General features: G+C 39.8%; 2 protein-coding genes across 2 annotated transcripts; both read right to left on the reverse strand.

Annotated features, from left to right (window-relative positions):
* Window positions 1–12,459: 12,459 nt before the first annotated feature.
* On the reverse strand, window positions 12,460–13,337 carry N7539_005466 (uncharacterized protein; the record flags this gene model as incomplete). Its single annotated transcript, XM_056935068.1, has 3 exons — window positions 12,460–12,662; window positions 12,791–12,905; window positions 13,002–13,337. 3 exons carry the CDS (start codon window positions 13,335–13,337, stop codon window positions 12,460–12,462), a joined length of 654 nt encoding a protein of 217 aa, XP_056790262.1.
* A 1,767-nt stretch (window positions 13,338–15,104) lies between these two features.
* Window positions 15,105–18,449, reverse strand: N7539_005467 (cation-translocating P-type ATPase; the record flags this gene model as incomplete). Its single annotated transcript, XM_056935069.1, has 1 exon — window positions 15,105–18,449. One exon carries the CDS (start codon window positions 18,447–18,449, stop codon window positions 15,105–15,107), a length of 3,345 nt encoding a protein of 1,114 aa, XP_056790263.1.
* Between the last annotated feature and the right edge of the window lie 1,868 nt (window positions 18,450–20,317).

Raw genomic sequence — 20,317 nt, forward strand, 5'->3', positions numbered from 1 at the left:
AGCTTTATTCCGGTATCTCTTCGGTTACTATTTAGGCCTATAATAGATTTAATAGAGTAGTATTTAAGATATTCCTCGAAGCTAGCTCTATTATCCTTAAGGATATATCTACTAGGTTTTTCTTTCCTATATAGTATAAAATTATAAAATTAAATATAGAGAGGATTATATACTATTATACTTAATACCTATATAATTATAGGTTTTATATAAAGGATCTTAAGTTATTATAGTCCGAAAAGACTTCGATTTAGTACTAAGACCCTTTAAGATAATACTACTAAATCTTAAAACTATATATAATTATATATAGCTCTTAATCTCTAGTAGTATAGCGGGATTCGGTATTAGAGAACTTATAAGACTAAAATATAACCGGATACTAGATTCCTTTATTATTAGGTTAGGATAGTATCCTAGCTATTTCCTATTATAAGATATCTATTTCTAGTCGGATAGTATAATTAGGATCGAAATATTATAGAATTAGTAATAACTTAAAAGCGTAGAGTAAATTATAAAAAGCCTAGGTTATATAGGTACTAAGTTCGATCCTATCTAGTCGTTTTCCTTTTTCGAGGTCTTTTATAAGATCTATAAGAGGTTTTACGATAGTCGAGTAGTTATAAATAAAGTAGTAGTAGAAGTTATAAAATCTAAGAAAGGATTAGATCTCCTTAATTATAGATAGTAGTAGCTACTCTCGGATTAACTTAACCTATAAAAGGTCTATTAATATTCTAGTAGTAGTAACGATATAGCTAAGAAATTCTATCTAGTTTTAGTAGAAGAAGTATTTATTAGAATTAATATAGAGTTTATATTACCGGAGTCTTTCGAGAATAAGTCGGATATATTTCGTATATAATTTAATATCCTCTAAGAAGATTAGAATATTATCTAGATAGACTATATAGAAAAGATCTAGATATTCTTATAGTATAATATAGATATAGTTCTAGAATATAGCTATGACTCCTAGGTAGTATAGCTATAATAATCTACGTATAGAAGAAGGAAGGTAAAGTAACTATATCCTATATAACGAAGAAAACTAAGACGAAGGGGAAAAAGGAAAGGAAGAAATAAGGAAGGTAAAGTACTACCTTAAATACCTATCGTAGGCGGGGCTATAGTAAGGTAGTAGAATCCTTATAGAAAGTCCCGGATAGAAGGTTCCTCTATAGAAGTAAACCGAAAGATAAATAATCCTTAGGCTCTAGCGTATATATATACGTAAGGCTTCTATTAATAATACGTAGATAAATATCTAATCTTATAAATATAAATATCGATTATATAATCTCCTCCTTAACTCCCTAAGTCTATATCTATTAACTAACTAGCTAACCTACTAGTTAATACTAACTCGCTAGTCGGCTAACTAACTAGTTAGTAAACTTACTAGTTTACAGTAACTAACTAGTTAACTTATCTAACTAACTCTATACTCTAAGTCTATTCACGAACTAGTTAACTAACTAGCTAGTTAACTATTAACTTATTACTTATACGTTATATTACCCCCCGTTTAGACTCGCGACTATTCTTAGGCGTAGTAACGTTACGGTATATTATTATCTAGGTATACTAGTAGCTTCTTATTAAGAGCCTCGTACTCTAACTAATAGTTAAGGTTTACCGGAGGTCTAGGGCGGGACGGGTAGGTTTTATAATATTCCCGGAGTTTCGAAGCTATAGTCCGGAAATTACTAGTATTATACTATATTATATTATTCTTAAATCCTACCTACTTTACTTAATACTAAAGCTTCGACCGGTTAATTCGCGAAGTAAGAATTATCTCTATATTATACTCCGGCTCTAGTATAACCTATATCGCTAGTTTAGGGATAGGCTATCCTAGAAGTAGATCTATACTTATTATATAACATAACTTCTCCGGGTTAAAGATATTATATTATAACGATCCTTCTAGTAGTTATAGTCGAAAAGTATACTCTATCTTCTCGATAATCCGGAAAGGTCCCTCTACTTTCAGACAGAGTTTATCTAATAGCCCTTCTACGATCTACTAATTATTCTTTATCGTGATTATAATAAGGTTCCTAATATCGAAGTTTAGCTCTCTACGATATTAATTCGCCTAGGTACGCTAATATTCCTACGCTTTAGCTATATTATCCTATACGAACTTATAAACTTAGCGAATTTTGTCTATCTAGTCTTAAGCTATCTCCCGGTCTAGTCTATAGAGATCCCGTCTACTACTACTAAGTTATTAATTAACTATCGTTCTTAGCTTATACCTATATTCGGCGTAGTATAGTAAGACCCTAGTCGACTTATAAGGTAAAATTACCTAAGTAAAGTCTATTATTAGTAGTAGGCTAGACTAGTTATCGGCGAACTTATCTACGAAGGTATATAGTTATTAAGATAGTAACTAGATCGTATTTTCCGACTATCTATCTATTTAAGGATAATACGGAGTAGATAACTTCTACTTAATCCCTATTAACTTATATAGGGTCTTCTAGAATAATATAATAAACTATAGTCCTCTGTCCGATATAATTAAGTCCGGAAGTCCTATCTATCTATAATAGTATATTAACTATAGCTTTACTAGATCCCTAGCCGTAGTATCCTTAAATAAGAGTATATAAACTATCCGCTTTATTAATCTATAGACTACTATTAAGGCGTTATTATATCCGTATCGGTCTTTTAGTAGATATATAAAGTCTATAGAGATATACTACTAGGGTCTATCCGGTACCGGTAATAGGTTTAGGAGTCCCGGAGTCTTTATTCGCTAGGTTTTAGTATACTTATATATTATATAGTTATCCGAAAACCGAATAATATCCTAGCGGAGAGTCTCCTACTAAAAATAGCTTACTAGGAACTTCTAAAGCTTCTTAGCGCTTAGGTAGACTAAAGATAGTTAATTATAGGCTTCGGAGATTAACCGGGTTCGTAGCTACCTATATACTAGGACTACGAGCTTATTATTACGGATTAGTATTCCTTCTCGTAAGTCGAATCTACTTAAGGAGTTCTCCTATTTAGCTTCCTAATACTATACTTCTAGCTCTAGGTTATCCCGGTTTACTAAGAGTAACTATTTAATTAAGTTACTACTAATATAGAGTCGGTTAATTCGAACGGTTTTACGCTTATTTACGATCTAGGGATCTAAGTAGGATTCCGGTAGTAATATCTAGCTCTTCGGTTCCTCTTATTATTTAACCTAGAAGTAGGATAATATATCCGCTAGAGTATTTTATTATCCTAGTCGGTAGCGGATAACGAAATAGTACTAGGAAAGTTTTAAATCCTAGTAAGCTTAATAAGCGTTTAGAAGTTTTAATAATATAAAGTACTCTAACGCCTAGTAATCCGTTAGGACCTCGAATCTTTCTTTACGTTATAGTCCCGATAGCTTAGCCCGCTAATTATCTATACTCTCTATAATCGCTAGTATCTTCCGGTCGTAGATATCCTACTTCCGCTTCCTAGGTAATATAGTCTTAGAGAAGAACCTAATAGGGTACTATAATCTATCCTACTTCTAGGATAGTACTCCCGCGATAATATCCTTCGAGGCGTCTATTTCTAGTCTTATCTTCCTCTCTAGATAGTAGTATACTAAGATAGGCGCCGAAGAAAGAGTAGTTTTTAGTTACTAGAAGGTATTTATATAGTCCTCGCTCTATATAAATATATAGTCCTTTTTTATAAGTTAGTAGAGTAGCTTCGCGATACGACTATAGGTAGTAATAAAACGATAATAGAAGTTATAGAACCTAAGAAAGGACTAAACTCCTTTAACTATTATAGGAGTTTACTACTTATAAATAGCCTTAATCTTCTTAGGGTTAGTTCTTACTCTATCTACTCCTACGATAAAATCTAAGAACTTAGTCTCGGTTCGGTCGAACTTATACTTATAGATTACTACCTAAAGTCCTATAGCTTATAATCGTTAGATTATAGCCCGAACGTATTTAATATACTTCTCGGGGTCCTCGCTAAAGATTAGGATATTATTTACGAATATAATAGTAACTATATTTAAGAGATCCCTAAGTATCTAGTTAATATACTATTAGAAGGAGATAGGTCTATTATATAACCTAAATAGTATAATCTTATACTTAAAGGTCCTATATCGAGTTATAAATATCGTTAGATCCTCTAAGTCTACTACTATTCTAAGTCGATAGAATCCCTATTATATATCGAGTTTAGTAAAGCGTCTTACGTAGGCTAACTAGTCTATTATCTTATTAATAAGTAGTAATAGGTAGATATCTTTTTCTATAACTATATTTAGTTATTAGTAGTCTATATAGAAGTATAGTCCGCTATCTATCTTCTTCGCTATTAGGATTAGAGAAGCGAAGGGGTATCTTAATAGAATAATAAAGCCCTTTTATAAGTTCTCGAAAAGGTACTTTCGAACTACTTTAAGCTTCTTCTAGTTTATCTTATAGAGGAGATAATAGCCTAGTCTCTACTCTCTGTTAAGAAGGATCTTATAGTCGAACGGGCCCTAATATAGTAGTAGAACGTCGGACTTACGTTACGAGAAGAACTCCTATAAATTATAGTATATCTTAGGAATTTACTATTAAATAGACTCCTTCTCTGTAACTACTTTATTTCTAGGAGCTAGTTCCGTAATTACTATATCGATCTTATTAAGAGTAGTAATAAATACTTCGGTATCCTTAGCCTATATATAGCGTTTAAATCCTACTCGACTAATAAAAGCTTAAGCGGGACTTAGAAATACGGTATTTAATTCTACGCGAGATAGTTAAGGAACTAGGACTACCGGTTCTCTATCCCTAGCTATTATATAGCTAAATACCTTATAGGCTCGTATATAGTTACTTAAGAACTCTTTAGGAAGTCGATATTCGGTATTATATATAGTTAAAGTAACCCGAGATCTATCGATCTACTCCTACTCGATTAGTCACTTTATTTCCCGGTTATAGGTTTCGGTATATACCTAATATTTCTAATTTATAATCCGCGGACGCGTTAATATCGGTAGAAGGATCTCTAGAGTTAGCTTCCCGGCTACCTTATCTACTAGGGTAACTTTAGTAGGCTACTAGATTCGGTGATTCGTATAATCTAATAATACTTAATAATACGCGAACTAGGCTCGTCTAATAATTATATAGTAATAACCTAAACTAGTAATAAGAAACGGTATCTAATAAAACCGTCGTCTGTCGATCTAGAGAGTTAGAACGATTATATAGATAATAGCGTTTCTACCTTTCCTATTATATCCCTCTATCTTTACTAACTAAGATAAAGATATCTATAGAATATTCTAAATATCTCGGATAGTATAGGCTAATCCTTTATTAATAGCTATATAGGGTATTACTCTAGTATCGAGTAAAGTAGTTATATAGGTTAACTAACTATTAGATATAAGTATAATTAGAAAAGTAAATTATTTATTATTTCCTAATACTATATATAAATCTAAAGATATAACTACTTTTATAATACTTATACCTAGAAGAGAGACTTATTCTAGGCTTAGGCTTTTCCCGCCTTAGAAGGTTTAGAGATCTCTTCTATATAACTAGGATTAGGTACTAATATCTTAGCTACTAAAGTAGCGTATTCCTTACTAGGATACTTAGAAGATATATATCCGGTCTATCCGTATCTAAAGTATTATTCTTCCTTTATATAGCGGGTATAGGTCTTCCTATCTAGACTCTTAGCGTTAGGTACTAGGATTATCTTTATCTCGCGAGGCGTAGTACTAGACGATACCGAAGTTATAGTAGTAGTTTTATTATTAGACTTCTTAGAGAAACGCGTCTTCGACGCTCTAGATAGGTCGGTACTTTTATTATTAGTAGTCTAGCCGCGTTACTAAGCGGAGATCTAGCTACTTAGGTAAAGAGCGTCGTACTTCTTTCTAATCTTATAGCTAAACTCGGTAAAGGATATAAGGGGCTTATTAATTAAGTCGATATTAATAATCTCCCGAAGTCGGGGAGTTAAGTAGTTCTAGAGGGCGTACTTCTTCTAGCGCTCGCCTATAATAAGTTCGCCGGCGTCGAAGAGGTAAGAGAACTAAGATAGGAAGTCGCTAAATAACTAGCTACCCTATATCTCTAAGTTCTAGAAATCCTATTTAGAGTATATAGCTTTATTATAGTTACTAAAGATAGATCTAAGATATTTAAAGAGATTATTATAGTTCTAGTATCGCTCGGAGACTATATCTATTATACGTTAATTAATATTCCGTTCGGCTATATCTCTATATCGAGAGTAAGCGTAGTCTAAAGCTAAGAGATCGGTAAGATCTAGTCCTATACTATATAGCTTACACTCTATTACGATCTTCTAGTTTTCCTAAGTTATTTCCTTTCTATCGGTAAATAGGGATAGATCGGGGATCTTAAATTTATATATAGTATATATAGAATCGGAACGGTCTATTATAGTAGTATCTATAGTAGCTTTATACTACTTATATTAGTTAGTAGAAGATATAGGGCGGCTTATTTCGATTCGATCAGCGGAGGTATAGATCTACTAGAGGGTTATCTATAAAAGCTTAATAGTAGTAGTATTAAGATCGGTACGTTCCTCGGACTTACGGAGGAGCTTATCGTTTATTATCTTCTAGTTTATTAGTTTAACTATCTTAACGGTAGCTACGGCGAGCTATCCGCGTTATTCCTCTACTTTATTATCGAGATAATATAAGTAGTCGACTATTACTCGCTATATATCCTATATTAAGTCGAATATAAACCTAGGTTCGTCGTATACTAAGTCGATAAAGTTTTTATAGCTAAGTTTTCTATCGCGTAAATACTCGAGTAGATTATCTAGCTAAGGCGTAATCTAAATAAAACGTATATCGTAGTCTTTATAGGGAAGATCGTTAGGTCTAGCTAAGGAGCTCTATCGACGTATACTACGCGACTCTCTCTAACCGGGTTCTTTATTAATACCTAGATATACTATATTAATAGGTACTACTATATCGATTATTTAAAGGGAAAAGAGAAAAATAAGAGAAGATAATATATAAAGACTTAATAACTCGTGATAAGCGCCGGTCTATTATATAAAGGTAAAAAGAATATTAAAGATCTTAGTTTTTATATAATTCCTAGGTAGTATAGCTACGATAATCTATATATAGAAGAAGGAAGGTAAAGTAACTATATCCTATATAACGAAGAAAACTAAGACGAAGGGGAAAAAGGAAAGGAAGAAATAAGGAAGATAAAGTACTACCTTAAATACCTATCGTAGACGGGGCTATAGTAAGGCGGTAGAATCCTTATAGAAAGTCCCGGATAGAAGATTCCTCTATAGAAGTAAACCGAAAGATAAATAATCCTTAGGCTCTAGCGTATATATATACGTAAGGCTTCTATTAATAACGTATAGGTAAATATCTAATCTTATAAACGTAAATATCGATTATATAATCTCCTCCTTAACTCCCTAAGTCTATATCTATTAACTAACTAGCTAACCTACTAGTTAATACTAACTCGCTAGTTAGCTAACTAACTAGTTAGTAAACTTACTAGTTTACGGTAACTAACTAGTTAACTTATCTAACTAACTCTATACTCTAAGTCTATTCACGAACTAGTTAACCGACTAGCTAGTTAACTATTAACTTATTACCTATACGTTATAATAGCTAGGGTGTTAGTAAGACTAAAAGATATAACTATATACTTATAGTAGCTATATTATATTTAGAATATAGTCTTCTATTTATTATCTTCCTTAATACCGATATAGTAATAAGCCTCTTAGATATTAATCTTAGAGAACTTCTTAGTGTATAAGAGGCGATCGAGGATTTCGGAGATAAATAGAAGAAGGTAGCGATTCTTTACTAAAATATAATTAAGTTTCTAGTAGTCTATATAGAGTTATAATCCGCTATCCTTTTTAGGTATAAAAAGAATAGATATATCTATAGGACTCTTTAATAGATAGATTCGGCTATTCTCTATATTTATATAAATATACTTCCTAAGTTCCTAAAGCTCGGCGCGAGAGAGAGAATAGATAGGTCTATAGGATAGAGTAGTCTCTAGGATAAGATTGATTATATAATTAGTCTTCTTACGCTAAGATAAAGTCCTTATCTTTTTCGCTAAATATAAATCTTCGAAGTTATAAAGTTCTTTAGACTAACTAGCGATTCCGGTATAATTTATAGTCCTTTCGGGGTTTCTTCGGATATTAGTAGATAGAAGTAAACTATTAAAGAGCGGATTATTAAGAGTATTAAGATCTATTTCTAGGTTAATCTAATAGAGTACTACTATAAAGATATATATCTTATTATATATATATTTCACGAATTAATAGGGGATAAGTAGATCGAGGTTTTAATAGTTAATCCCGAAGTACTAATAATATATATCTATATCGATAATAATTCCTTATATATATAACCTAGATATCTCTAGTAGTATAGAGGATCCTATCTTCTAGTTAATAGTATAGTACTCTACTATCTATATCTTTATAATTCCTTATTAATCGGTTACTATAATTAGGACGCAGAAAGTACTCTTAGTATTACTATATTAATCCTAGAAATTATAGAGCTTAGGTATTTAGAGAGTAGCTTATTATAGTTTATAAGATCTTATAAGTTTATAGTCGATAATACTTATACTTATACCTATATCTAGGCTAATTTTAATAGTAGTATCCTTAATATATATAATAGTTTTAATTATTAGAAGGATCTCTATAAGTAGCTACTAAGTCGGGGCTATAGAGTTTATTCTAACTTACTAATATTTCCCTATTCTTTTATAACTTTATCGTCGATAATAATTTTATTAATATATATATTTAGATATCCTTAGCTAGATCTTACCTAGGAATAGTTAGAAGTATAATATCCCTTTTTTCTATATATATAATAGATAACTAAAGTTAGATTCCTATTTCTATAGAACTAATAATAGGGTAAGATAGGAGTATTTTAATTAGGGTTTATAGTCTTCTATCTATAGAAAGAGGATCGGTACTTCTTAGTATTTTCTTATTATCCTTTTTAGTCCTAGTCTTCCCGATATTACTTCTTCGGATTTATTCTAGATAGAGAGGGATTCCGATATCCTATATCTCGACTATCCTATATATAGATCGCGGCCGAAACTATATTAGTATAATTCTCTAGGAGATCGTTCTAGTATAGTACTTTAAGTTTATTTTTAAGAACTAGGCGTAGTTTTATATAGTAGCTAAGAGTACGTTCTTTCTCCTAAATATTTATATAGTTTTCGATAGATTAGAGATAGTTATAAAACGTATATAGGTCTTAGTCCTCGAGCTAGTAAGCGCTATAGTATTTTTTTATAATATTAGCCTCTATAAATCGATCCCCTTAGATAAATTTAAGTATCTAGTTAATAAAATTATCCTAGATAGGTTATTAGGCTATAAACTCGGTCTTTTTATAATTTATCTACTAGGCCTATTAGATTAGTTCTAATATAAAGAATCTAATAGAAATCTTATATAAATTACTTATATATCGGTTAGGACTAGCTTCGAAGATATATTCTAATTTATTAAGCTACTAGATATATTACTCTAGGGTTAAAGTAGAGCTTAAGTAGTATAAGATATTATTAATTTTAATCTCTATATCTTAGGATTAATAGGGAAGAGAAGATATAGATTAAGATTTAGGAATATCTTATTACTAAATTATAGCTTTATATTTAAGTTACTAGATCTATACTAGGAGGTAATCGAGGGTATTTTATTCGTTTAACTTAGCCTATTCGGGAGATCGTATCTTATAACTAGACCTATCTTCTAGGTCCCGAGGAATTAGACTAAGTTTACTTAAGGATTATCTAAGTCTCTTACTAACTCGTTAGGATTATTCTACTACTATAAGGTAGGCGGATCGTTAACGGGTTATCGGTATAGATATTTCTTCTCTAGATAGCTAAATAGGAAGATTTAGTAATTATTAGGGGGTCTATATCGTAGGATAGAGAACCTATTAGCTAGGTAGAGAGTCTAAGTCTATAGTTCTGATTTTTAAAGACTAAATCTTAGGGTATAGTAGACTTTACTAGTTCCTATAATATATATATAGGGGTTCTATATACTAAGTCCCTATAGCCCTATATAGAGCCTTTAGGGTTATTACCCTAAAGTAACGCGGGGTCGATTCGATCGTGAATTATCCTAAGTTACTATATATAACTTACGCTATAATAATAGGATCCTTATAATACTTCTTAGAGTTATATTTAGCTATATAATTATCTTCTATTCTACTAAAACTATAGCTATCCTAGATATAGATTATTACTAAAACTATATTAGTTTAGTTATTAGATAGATTATTCTAATATAATATCTTAAGTTTATTTTTAAGAAAAGGATAGAGCTTAGTATAGTATCCGAGAGCTTACTCCTTTTCCTAAAGATATATATAGTTTTTAATTAATTAGAGATAGTTATAAAATACTTAGGGGTCTTAGTTAGGAAGCTACTAGATACTATAATATTTTTCTATAATATCGGTATCAGTAAATCGGTCTCCTCGAATAAACTCTAGAGTCTAGTTAATAAAGTCAGACTAGATAGGATAGATATAAAGGAATTCGGTCTTATAATAGTTAATCTATTAGATCTATTAGATAGATTTAAGTATAAAGAACCTAATAGGGATTCGGTATAAATCGTTAGCGAAATAGTTAGGGCTTATATTAAAGATATACTCGATTTTATCGAGCTATTAGTTATATTATTTAAGAGAGAAGAAGGAGCTTAACTAATAAGAGATATAATTAAGCTTAATCTCTATACTACGTTAAGATCGAGATATAACTAGGGATTCCGGTTTAGTTATATTCTACCGTAGAAATATTATCTCTTATTCTAGTTAGTAGATCCTAGCTTAGAGTAACTCTAGTATATTAGAATCTTCTAGTATAGGAGATCCGGGAATAGATATAGGGAGAGTAGTCTCGCTAGTAGAGCTAAGAGGAGTACTAGTAGAGATCTATAGAGTTAGACTCTTACTAGCTTATAGGTTCTATATCTCGGTATAGTATTTAGAATATTTAGCGGCCGTAAGACAGGTAGAATACTAGTAAGTTAGTAGATTAGATATCTTTCCTTTAGGTAGTTAAAAAGAAGATTTAGTAATTATTAGGGTTAGGATCGTAGGGTAACTAGGACTATTAACTAGGTAGAGGATCGAAGTCTAGGAGGGCTTAAATTTAAAGACTAAATCTTAAAGATCGGAGTTCTTCCTCCCTTCTGCGATTATTATATATATAGTTCCTACGTACCGGGCCTATATCCTTAGGGCTATAACCCGGATAGATTCGTTAGCGTTCCGTACGTGATTCTCCCGCGACTACGCCTTAGTAGGTCGCGCTATAATACTATACTAAAGGACGAAGTTAACGGAGAGTATAAGGATAATAATAAGCTATCCGATTGAACGACTTATTATAGATACTACTAATAATAGAGCTTATAGACCTAGAGGGCTAGGTCCTTTAAAGAAGGGGGTAATATTAAGAATATAAGTATTATAGACCTAGATTTCTTCTGCAGAAGAAAACCGACTAGGCGGACTTAGATTTCTTCTACAGAAGAAATCCGCAGCAGAAGGGAGACGCGTGACCACGCCAGAGTACTGTATACCACCCCAGAACCTAGAATTCCTCTGTAGCTTCCTCCTCTTATTTTTCCTCTCCAGCTCTTAAGATTCTCGATACCACACAGTCAAGTTGAATAAATAGTTTATGAGTCCTTCTAAAACTTTTCTTAAACTGGCGTACAATATAATTACTATTTTCTTTTAGTTTCGAAGCTTATAGGGACGTAGTAATTATATAGTCCTCTTCCTACGAGCTTATTATCTTTAGGGTCTTCTTAGAAATATCCTAAAAAGGTCTAGTTTACTATTCCCTTCCGTTCCCTACCGGTAGTGAAAAATTACTCGTAGGGTCGACATAAACCCCTATGACCCTGCAACCTATTTCCTCCCTGCTCCGGTATAATTTTTACACGTAGATAGGGTGCCTCGGCTCTGTTCCGGCTCTGTTCTGGCTTTGTTCTAGCTTTGTTCTGGCTCTGTTCGATCCATATAAGGCGTAATGTGAGTTCTCGTAGATGGAAGTTACTTGCTCCTGTGGCTGATACTGGAAAAGCCGATTTACTTCTGATATATGGAAACTCTCGCCCGCAATTCTGGGTAATACTTGTAGAATTCCATCTCTCTAGCGTTAGTCGGGAGCGCCGCTAGGTTTGTGTTGGAAATCACCAGAGCAATAAATACATGCTTCTAGGCAGTAGATTATGCGGGGAGAAAGATAGAGCGTATGGAATAATGAAATACTTCAATTCACTCTCTGAGTCACGCTATAATTCTTTAATCTCAAAAATGTTCCATCATAAAGCGTCCCCTTATTTACCAAACACCTTGAAGCGGTCTTCCAGAGGAGCAAACGTCTTCTCGCCGGGACCAGAGTTAGGGGTACCAAAGACCAACTGAGCATCCAGCTTCCAGGAGGCAGGCAGGTTCCAGGTCTTGGCAATGCCTTCGTCGACCAGGGGGCTGTAGTGCTGGAGATTCGCACCGAGGCCTTCGGACTCGAGAGCGAGCCAGACTGGTGAGATGGGCGTGTTAGAACGAAAGTTCGTAGGGTAGAACATGCTGGAGCGAGACGGAGAAATCGAAATGACAGAATGGGTGAATCGGGTGGAATGAGTGGAATGAGTGGAATGAAAGACATACCGAGATACTGGGACATAGCACTGGACTCCATGGCAAAGGGGTCAAACTTGTCGGCGTAAATGGCAAACTTCTCCTTGATGGGTCCGAGAGACTCGTAATCAACAAAGAAGAGGACCTGTTGATGAATATTCAAGTCAGAACCCTAACATTTTAACGCTGGCCAGGGACTGGCTGTTTCTCTTCCACAATCTGCACCGCCATCGCAACATACAGTTCCATAAGCAGCCTTGAAAGAGTTCAACTTGGGCTTGGTGTGATTCTCAAACATCTCTTTGGGCACATGGCCCGCCGCCACAAGACCCTCCATGGCCTTGATCGCAATGTCCCACGCCTTCTTGTGCTCTTCCTTCAAGAGCAAGACGACGCGAGAAGTCTGGGTGTTGAAGGAGCTGGGCACGTGCAGGACGGCATCCTGCACGATACGCTCGAGGGCATCGTCGGAGATGGAGCTCTCGCCCTTGAGGTCGTAGTATGTGCGACGGGCCTTAACGACCTCGAGCAGAGACGAGGTCGCGGGGTTCTTGAAGTCAACGGCAACGGAGCCCATATTTTTGGTTTTGTGTGGTGATGTTGAGAGGTAAAGTAGGTGATGAGGTGGATACGAGGATCAACAGCTTTTTCTTTCTTCCCGACGCTATGCAAAGACGATAGATGGAAGTGAAGTGGATATGAATTGGATGATCACACATCCCCGCCCCATGATGGGGTCTTTATATGCCCCTGGGCTCCCAGTCCATGGATCCTTTTACACTGCGGATTGCGTGGGCTCATGATCCAGAGGCTTCTCAGCACCATTTGTCAAGATCCAGTTTCTTGTGGGACACTGGCCAGTAACCACACCACCGCGGCACAGTCCTCGCCCACACTTTCGTGAAAGCGCCCAAATTCCGCGCTCCGAGTCCCAGTCTCTAGTGATAGTATGGATTTCAAATTTCTCGGACTCTCCAACTCCTCAGTCGAGAGGTTTCAGTGGACTTTTTCTTGGTTTGATAGCGAGCCCCGCTGACATATCCGCTCTCAGAGCCGAAGATGGGCCGCATCGTCGGAAGAGTTCCAATCATGGCCACGGTCTGTCGTAAAATGGAGATATTATGAGTCCCAAGATTGGAACTTATCCGGGGCTCGTGGGTCTCGGATGTAGACTGCGTACGTAAGCGGAATTATCAAGACCCGACAGCACGAGAGATGGACCCGCTCTGGGTGTGTTTTCGTCAGGTGGTTGGCGCACTTCACGGATGGCATTATGGAATATTGTTTATGGTGGAATGCCTGTCTGCCCAAATGGACTATGAAGGATGGAGTCATGGACTGCAGGGCTTGAATAAAGTTCATGACGGATGATTGCCCGTCGATTACGAATCTGGATGTCTTTGACTTGTCGGGCTGACCAAGCACGCACTTTGACTTGTCCGGGCCCGTTCGACTTTTGGATATAGTCGGTCAACCGTATATCACTTCCTTGGGCGGACATTGAAGAAGACCGACGGATTGTTCTCTTGTGTATCAATCGGACCATTGCCAGTTGAGAAATGTTTGGCCGCCAATATGCAGAGCCGGTGGAGCCTCGGAGAGTCCCTTGAACAATCTGAGGCTAAACTTTTTACCGACGTTGCCTTCAGAAACAGAAGTCCCTGAATTTGATAAACTCATCGAAGAGTGATATCGTCCGGAGCCATGATATCATCTCAGTGATTATTGTGAAGCACTGGACAGTGGAGAGATGTTCATCTTTCTGGCGACTCAGGAGGCTGTCGTGGAAGATGGATTGCTTACTACCAAGCGCTAATAGTGCGGGGACTGGACTCTGGAGTCACGTGCTCACTCGGATCTTGCCAAGGTGCTGCATTATGCATACTTTCAACAATGATATACTTCCCCCAGAACACCTCCAGGTTCTGCCACGTAAGTCATGAATAAAGTGAGACTCTGCTTCATCGCGATCAATAAATTCTCAGAATTGTATCACCTATCGTGACGCCTCATTTCATCTAGACGGTGGTGATCAGCTGACGTGGCCCTGATCTTGGTGATTATGGGAGGAGAGACGTAGATGTGAATCATCAATGAGTAAATTGGCAAATGCATGAATCTTGCGATTCCGGGTGACATCCCCGAGTATCCTAATGATGCGATTCCCAATGCCAAAGATTCAAGTAAACAAAAGAAAAAAGCAAGCTAAATAGGACAAACCGCCACGCCATCATGATTTTAGGGGCGCCCACGACCCCTCACGTTTTCCTGTTGCGGCGGCAAACCAAAAAACAAAAAAAAAAACACCAAAGAACCTTCCCCCCTCCCTCTCTTTCTCTCTCCTCTACCACGCCAAGCGGGCCGTGATTCCCTTCGGCCACACACGCACGGTCAGCTTGCGCAGCTCATCCATGCACAGCACACCCAAAGCCAACGGCAGCGGCAGGAGCCAGAACTCAATGGGAACCGAGGCGGTGCCGAAGATGTGCTGAACGCCGGGGAGCTCAGTGACGAAGATGCCGATCCCTAGACTGAGCAACATGCCTCCGAGCAGCCAGGCGTTACGCCGCTGCTTGCGGATGGGGTCAGCTTGCAGAATGGACAGTCGCTTGTTGCGCACACTGAGAATGTTGCCCCATTGCATGATTAGCAGGCACACAAAGTACACGCCCTGGCCGACAGTGTTGAAGTGGGTCAGCTCATCTTGCGTGTAGCCATAGAACCCGTCGCTGTACTTTTCAAAGGCAAAGAACATGGCACTGGCGGGGATTCCAGCGTACTTCCAGTAGTAGAGGAAGTACATGGAGTGAGCCGACACAGTCTGCATGACGCCCATGAAAAGGTAGCTCTGGATGTACACCTTCAGATTGATCAGATGATCCTTCTTGTGGTTTCGTGGCGGCAGAGTCATGAGATCGAATTCTTCCTTTTCCCAGATGAGGGACAGCGAGCACAGGAGATCGGTAAACACACAGATGATGATCATCAGGAAGGAAGACAGGGGCAAGGGCACGCCAAAGAAGACGTTGAGGAGCACAGGCCAGATTTCTGACCAGGATCCTGCGGGGAGGAGATAACTAATAACCTTCTGAAGGTTCTGGAACACCAAACGTCCGAGACGGATAGCCTCGACGATGGAATCAAACTTGTCCATCAAAATCAGATCCGCGGCTTCGAGCGCAACATCGCTTCCGGAAACAACCGCAACACCCACATCGGCGGCGCGAAGGGCAGGGGCATCGTTGACACCATCACCAGTGACAGCCACAACGTTGTCACGCGCACGAAGCTCGTTGACAATGCGCAGCTTCTGGTCTGGCATGGTTCGACCAAACACAATTTCCTGGTATCCACAAATGACATCCCAGTCCTCGTCGATTAGCTTGTTGATGGAAGGACCCTCGAGAAGCAGGCTGGTCTGCGACCAACCGAGCTCAAGGCCCATGCTATCCAAGGTAGATCGGCTGTTGTTGATTCCACGACGGGCCATGATGGTCTCGAAGGTGTCGGGCTCCGCCGTTCCGGTGAAAATACCTATTTCACGGGCAATGGCAGCGCCGGTCAGACCAAGGTCGCCGGTGACCATGAAGAACCGAGCTCCGGCACGTCGGCACGCGGCAACCGTGGCAGCAGCTTCTTTGCGGGGAGGGTCAATAATACCAAACATGCCAACCAGGGTGAGATCAGCGAGACCCTTGGCCTGGACCTCCTCGCCGAATGCAGCAGTACCAAGAGTTTCAGTGGGAGTGTAGGACCGCTCACAGAGGAGAATCACACGCTGTGCCGCCCGGGACATTCTCTCCTGAACAGCGGTAAGCTGATTGATTGCTTCCGAGGTCAGAGGACGAACAGCGTTGTCAGCGAAAGACCAGTACGAGGTACAGAGCGGCATCAGAATATCAGAGGCGCCCTTCATTAGAAGCAGGTGCTCATCAGGGTTCCCCTCGGTGATGGGAGTCTTGTGGAGAGTGAGCATCCACTTGTTCTTGGAGTTGAAAGGAATGCTGAAGACTCGTTGGTATGACTCGCTCGTGCTTTGGAGGTATCCTGGATGAACCTCTTCAGCAAACTGGAGAACGGCACCGTCGGTGGGATTGCCGAGAAACTTGCGTTCATTGACCGGTTTCTGAATCGTCGAGGGGTCGAAGACGGCATCGTTGCAAAGAGCAGCAGCTCGGTGCAAATGAACGAGGGGCTCCGCTGGTTGCTCGCGGATGGCGGTCATTGACTCCTGAGAAGTGAACGTCTTATCCGCAAAGGTGGTCGTGATCACGCTCATTCGGTTTTCAGTCAGAGTGCCGGTCTTGTCGGAACAGATCACATTGACGCATCCCAAAGTCTCCACGGTTGAAAGTCCCTTGGGCAGGATGTTGTTCTTCTTCATTCGTGAGGCGATCTTCATCAGGGTGAGAGCCACACCCACGGGCATGCCTTCGGGGATGAAGGCCACCACGCAGCCCATGACATCGTTTAGCATGGCAACCACATTCATGAATCCAAAGTGCTTCACACGAAGCCACCCGACCCAGGAGAAAAGAAGCAAAGCGGCCAGGAAGACGGTCAAGCAGACGATGATCTTGACGAAACGGGTGATTTCCTTTTGGATGAGGGTGGGCTCCTCCTTGATATCCGTCGATGAAACCGTGATGTGACCCATGACGCTGTGCTTGCCAGTCAATACGACGATACCCATGGCACTTCCGTTGGTGACCATTGTACCCATCAGAGCCACATTGCGAGACTCCAGGAAGTTGTTGTCGGTCATGTCGGTGGTACCGTCAATCTCCTCCGCCTCTCCAGTCAGCATGGACCGATCAAAACGAGTATCTCCAGATGTGGCAATCAGACGCAGATCTGCGGGAACTTTGTTACCCATGCTGAGCTTGACTACATCACCGGTGACCAGGTCAGTGGAGGGGATACGGGTGGGCTCGCCGGACCGCAGGACGGTGGCTTCGGTGGGGACCATGTCCAGAATGGCTTTCATCGTTCGAGCAGTGGACCAGTCTTGAAAGGCCGAGAAACCGGCCTGCAGAAAGATGACGATCAAGACGAGGATAGCCAGACCGAGGTTGTAGGCCTGCGGGTCGGGGTCACCAAGAGGACGCCAGCAGATGAAGAAGATGATCACACCGATCCACAGGACGGAACAGAAGCCTCCGAAGATGTATTTGAGGACCTTGAAGAGATAGTTGGGCTTCACGTGGGGCAGTACGTTCTTGCCATTGCGGGCCAGACGCTCAGTCGATTCGGTATCGGAAAGACCCTGGGGGTTGCTTTGCAGGAGACTCCAAAGATCATCCACGGTCTGCTTGTGGAAGTCCAGATTCTCAAAGTACAGGACATCCTCTGGGGTCTCCTTCTTCTTCTCAGAAGCATTCTTGAGATCCTCGTCAGACTTCACACGGGCTTCGGACTCGCCAATTTGGAAGCTCATGCGATGGAACTCAATCGGGACATTGTTGGAGGCGGACCGGGTTATTCGAGTCTGGCTACGGGATCGGGAGCGAGAGATGGAACGGCGAACTCTGGTCATCACTCGACCAGGTCGCGCCGAGTCACGCTCATCAGGTCCGAAGGAGATGGCACGTTGACTGATGCTGACTCCAAACTGCTCCGACTGACCGCGGCCCTTCTCGGTGGCCTCCACCTCCATGTCGGCGTTGTCGCCCGACATGGTCCTGCGCATTAAGCGGAGATTGGCTTGATCGGGATCAATGAGAGATGGATTGTGTGAGAGATGGTCTGTTCTCAAGGTAGATGGATAGGAGTTGAAGTGGGAAAGTTTGAAAGAGGTTGGAAAAGCTTGGACTGTCTTTTGGAGTGGGAGACAATCTAGATGTGTTGAGCAAACGTCGGGATGCACAAGACCAGCGAATTCACCAGGATCAATTGGACTCGGTGGACACGCAAGGAGATTTATACAGCTTTTACGCTTGACCTGCGCTTTGCCTTTTTTTTCTTCCTCACGAGGACTCCGGTGGGCTTGATCGGTGTCTCTGTTGGCAATAGGATGGAATTTTTATTACGTTCAAGATGGTCATATGTACCTCCGCCTGGCGGAATTCTAGAAGCTGACCCAGCATGGAGCGGTACTACAGTACATCTGGTACAATAGGGTAGAAAAATCACTCAAGGCGGATCAATCCCCTCACACAGCGTGAGAGATACAGAGAGTTGACCTAGCTTCTGCTAATCCTGCGTATAGAAGATGCAGGTTCCCATGTGGTAGATCCGTAGATCGGGCAGCTACCTGTAGCTTTCTGTCCCTGGCAGCTGCATTGAGGAAGGTCACCTACGAACCAAAAGGAGCTACTGTTAGCTGTCTCTTCGCATATTCTGTACTTCCTTTGACTCGGGATGGTCTGCAGTCGTGGGAGTAGCCGCATTGTCACCATCTTTCCCATCGGCAGGAGATGATACTACTCTCTGAAACTGTGGCACTGCCCTCGAATTCGATTATATCCCGATTCCATGTGCTGCCTGGCACCTGCAATGCGGCATTAAACGCGGCCATTCACCGTTAACCAAGTGGGGGCCGAGGCGGTATTTCTGAAGTCTGCTGCTTCCTCTGCTTCTGCTCCCACGTGAAGAAACAAGCACTGGGCCTGGTCCGGGCTGCCATAATATACCGCTTGAGCTTTCTCTCTGCAGAATTCTCTCCTCGAGCACGGCTTCTGCCTCCTTTTTTTAGCCTCTTGGGGGGATGCCTGGATCTGGTACGCTAAACTTTCCAGTTTTTAATCCGCCAAAGTGGGTTCAAGGGGCAATTAATGCCGCGTTGGTATCAGTGGGTGCGGGCAAAATGTGGGAGATGGTTAACACTTACTAACAAAGTCTTGATGGATATGAGCGTTTTGTTGCGCCCAATCGCTAATAATGATCACGGATCTACCTACTACTTGGTACGTGCGAGTATGACTTGTATGTATCCCGGTGGCCCGCTTTTCTCTCGAGGCCACATGTCGTTTGGCGTGAATTAATTGAGAGTCGGTAATGAGGAACAAGAGTTGAGAAATGAGCAAAAGCTAGTCGTGCGATGGAAGTGAAACCAGACTGGCAGACCTGATGATGTGGTAAGGTAGAGGTGTCTTTGACCTATCTATAGGTAACGGGCTCATATCCCATGTCTGTTACTATCGTAGACTTGTAAAATGTAAACTTTCCATTTGCTTTTAGGGTTGTTTTTGTCTATGAAACGTGATTTCTTCACATGATTTTCTCTAGTCCCCGATCGTAGGCGCATCATAGGGCTTCAGTGATAATCGGTCGGAGAGATGGCTCATTTCGGCCAAGGTGAGCAGCTCTCCAACACAACTCTCTCCGTCTTAGGCTCAACTAACCCCCCCCCCCCCCCCCCCGACCTATTTATGGGGTGGGTGGTTGCATCAACATACATGTGAGCTTTGCTGTATCGAGGTGCTATGATGATAAAAGTATTGTAAGGCGAAAGAAACACTGAAATTATGTGATTATGGAGATCTTCCTGCTGCGCGACTCCATCTTGATATCCTATCACCTTCTCTCATCTCCACATGATCAATAACTCACCATAGG

Source organism: Penicillium diatomitis, assembly GCF_028827545.1.
Source record: "Penicillium diatomitis strain IBT 30728 chromosome Unknown utg000005l_segment0_segment0, whole genome shotgun sequence".
NCBI lineage: Eukaryota > Fungi > Ascomycota > Eurotiomycetes > Eurotiales > Aspergillaceae > Penicillium > Penicillium diatomitis.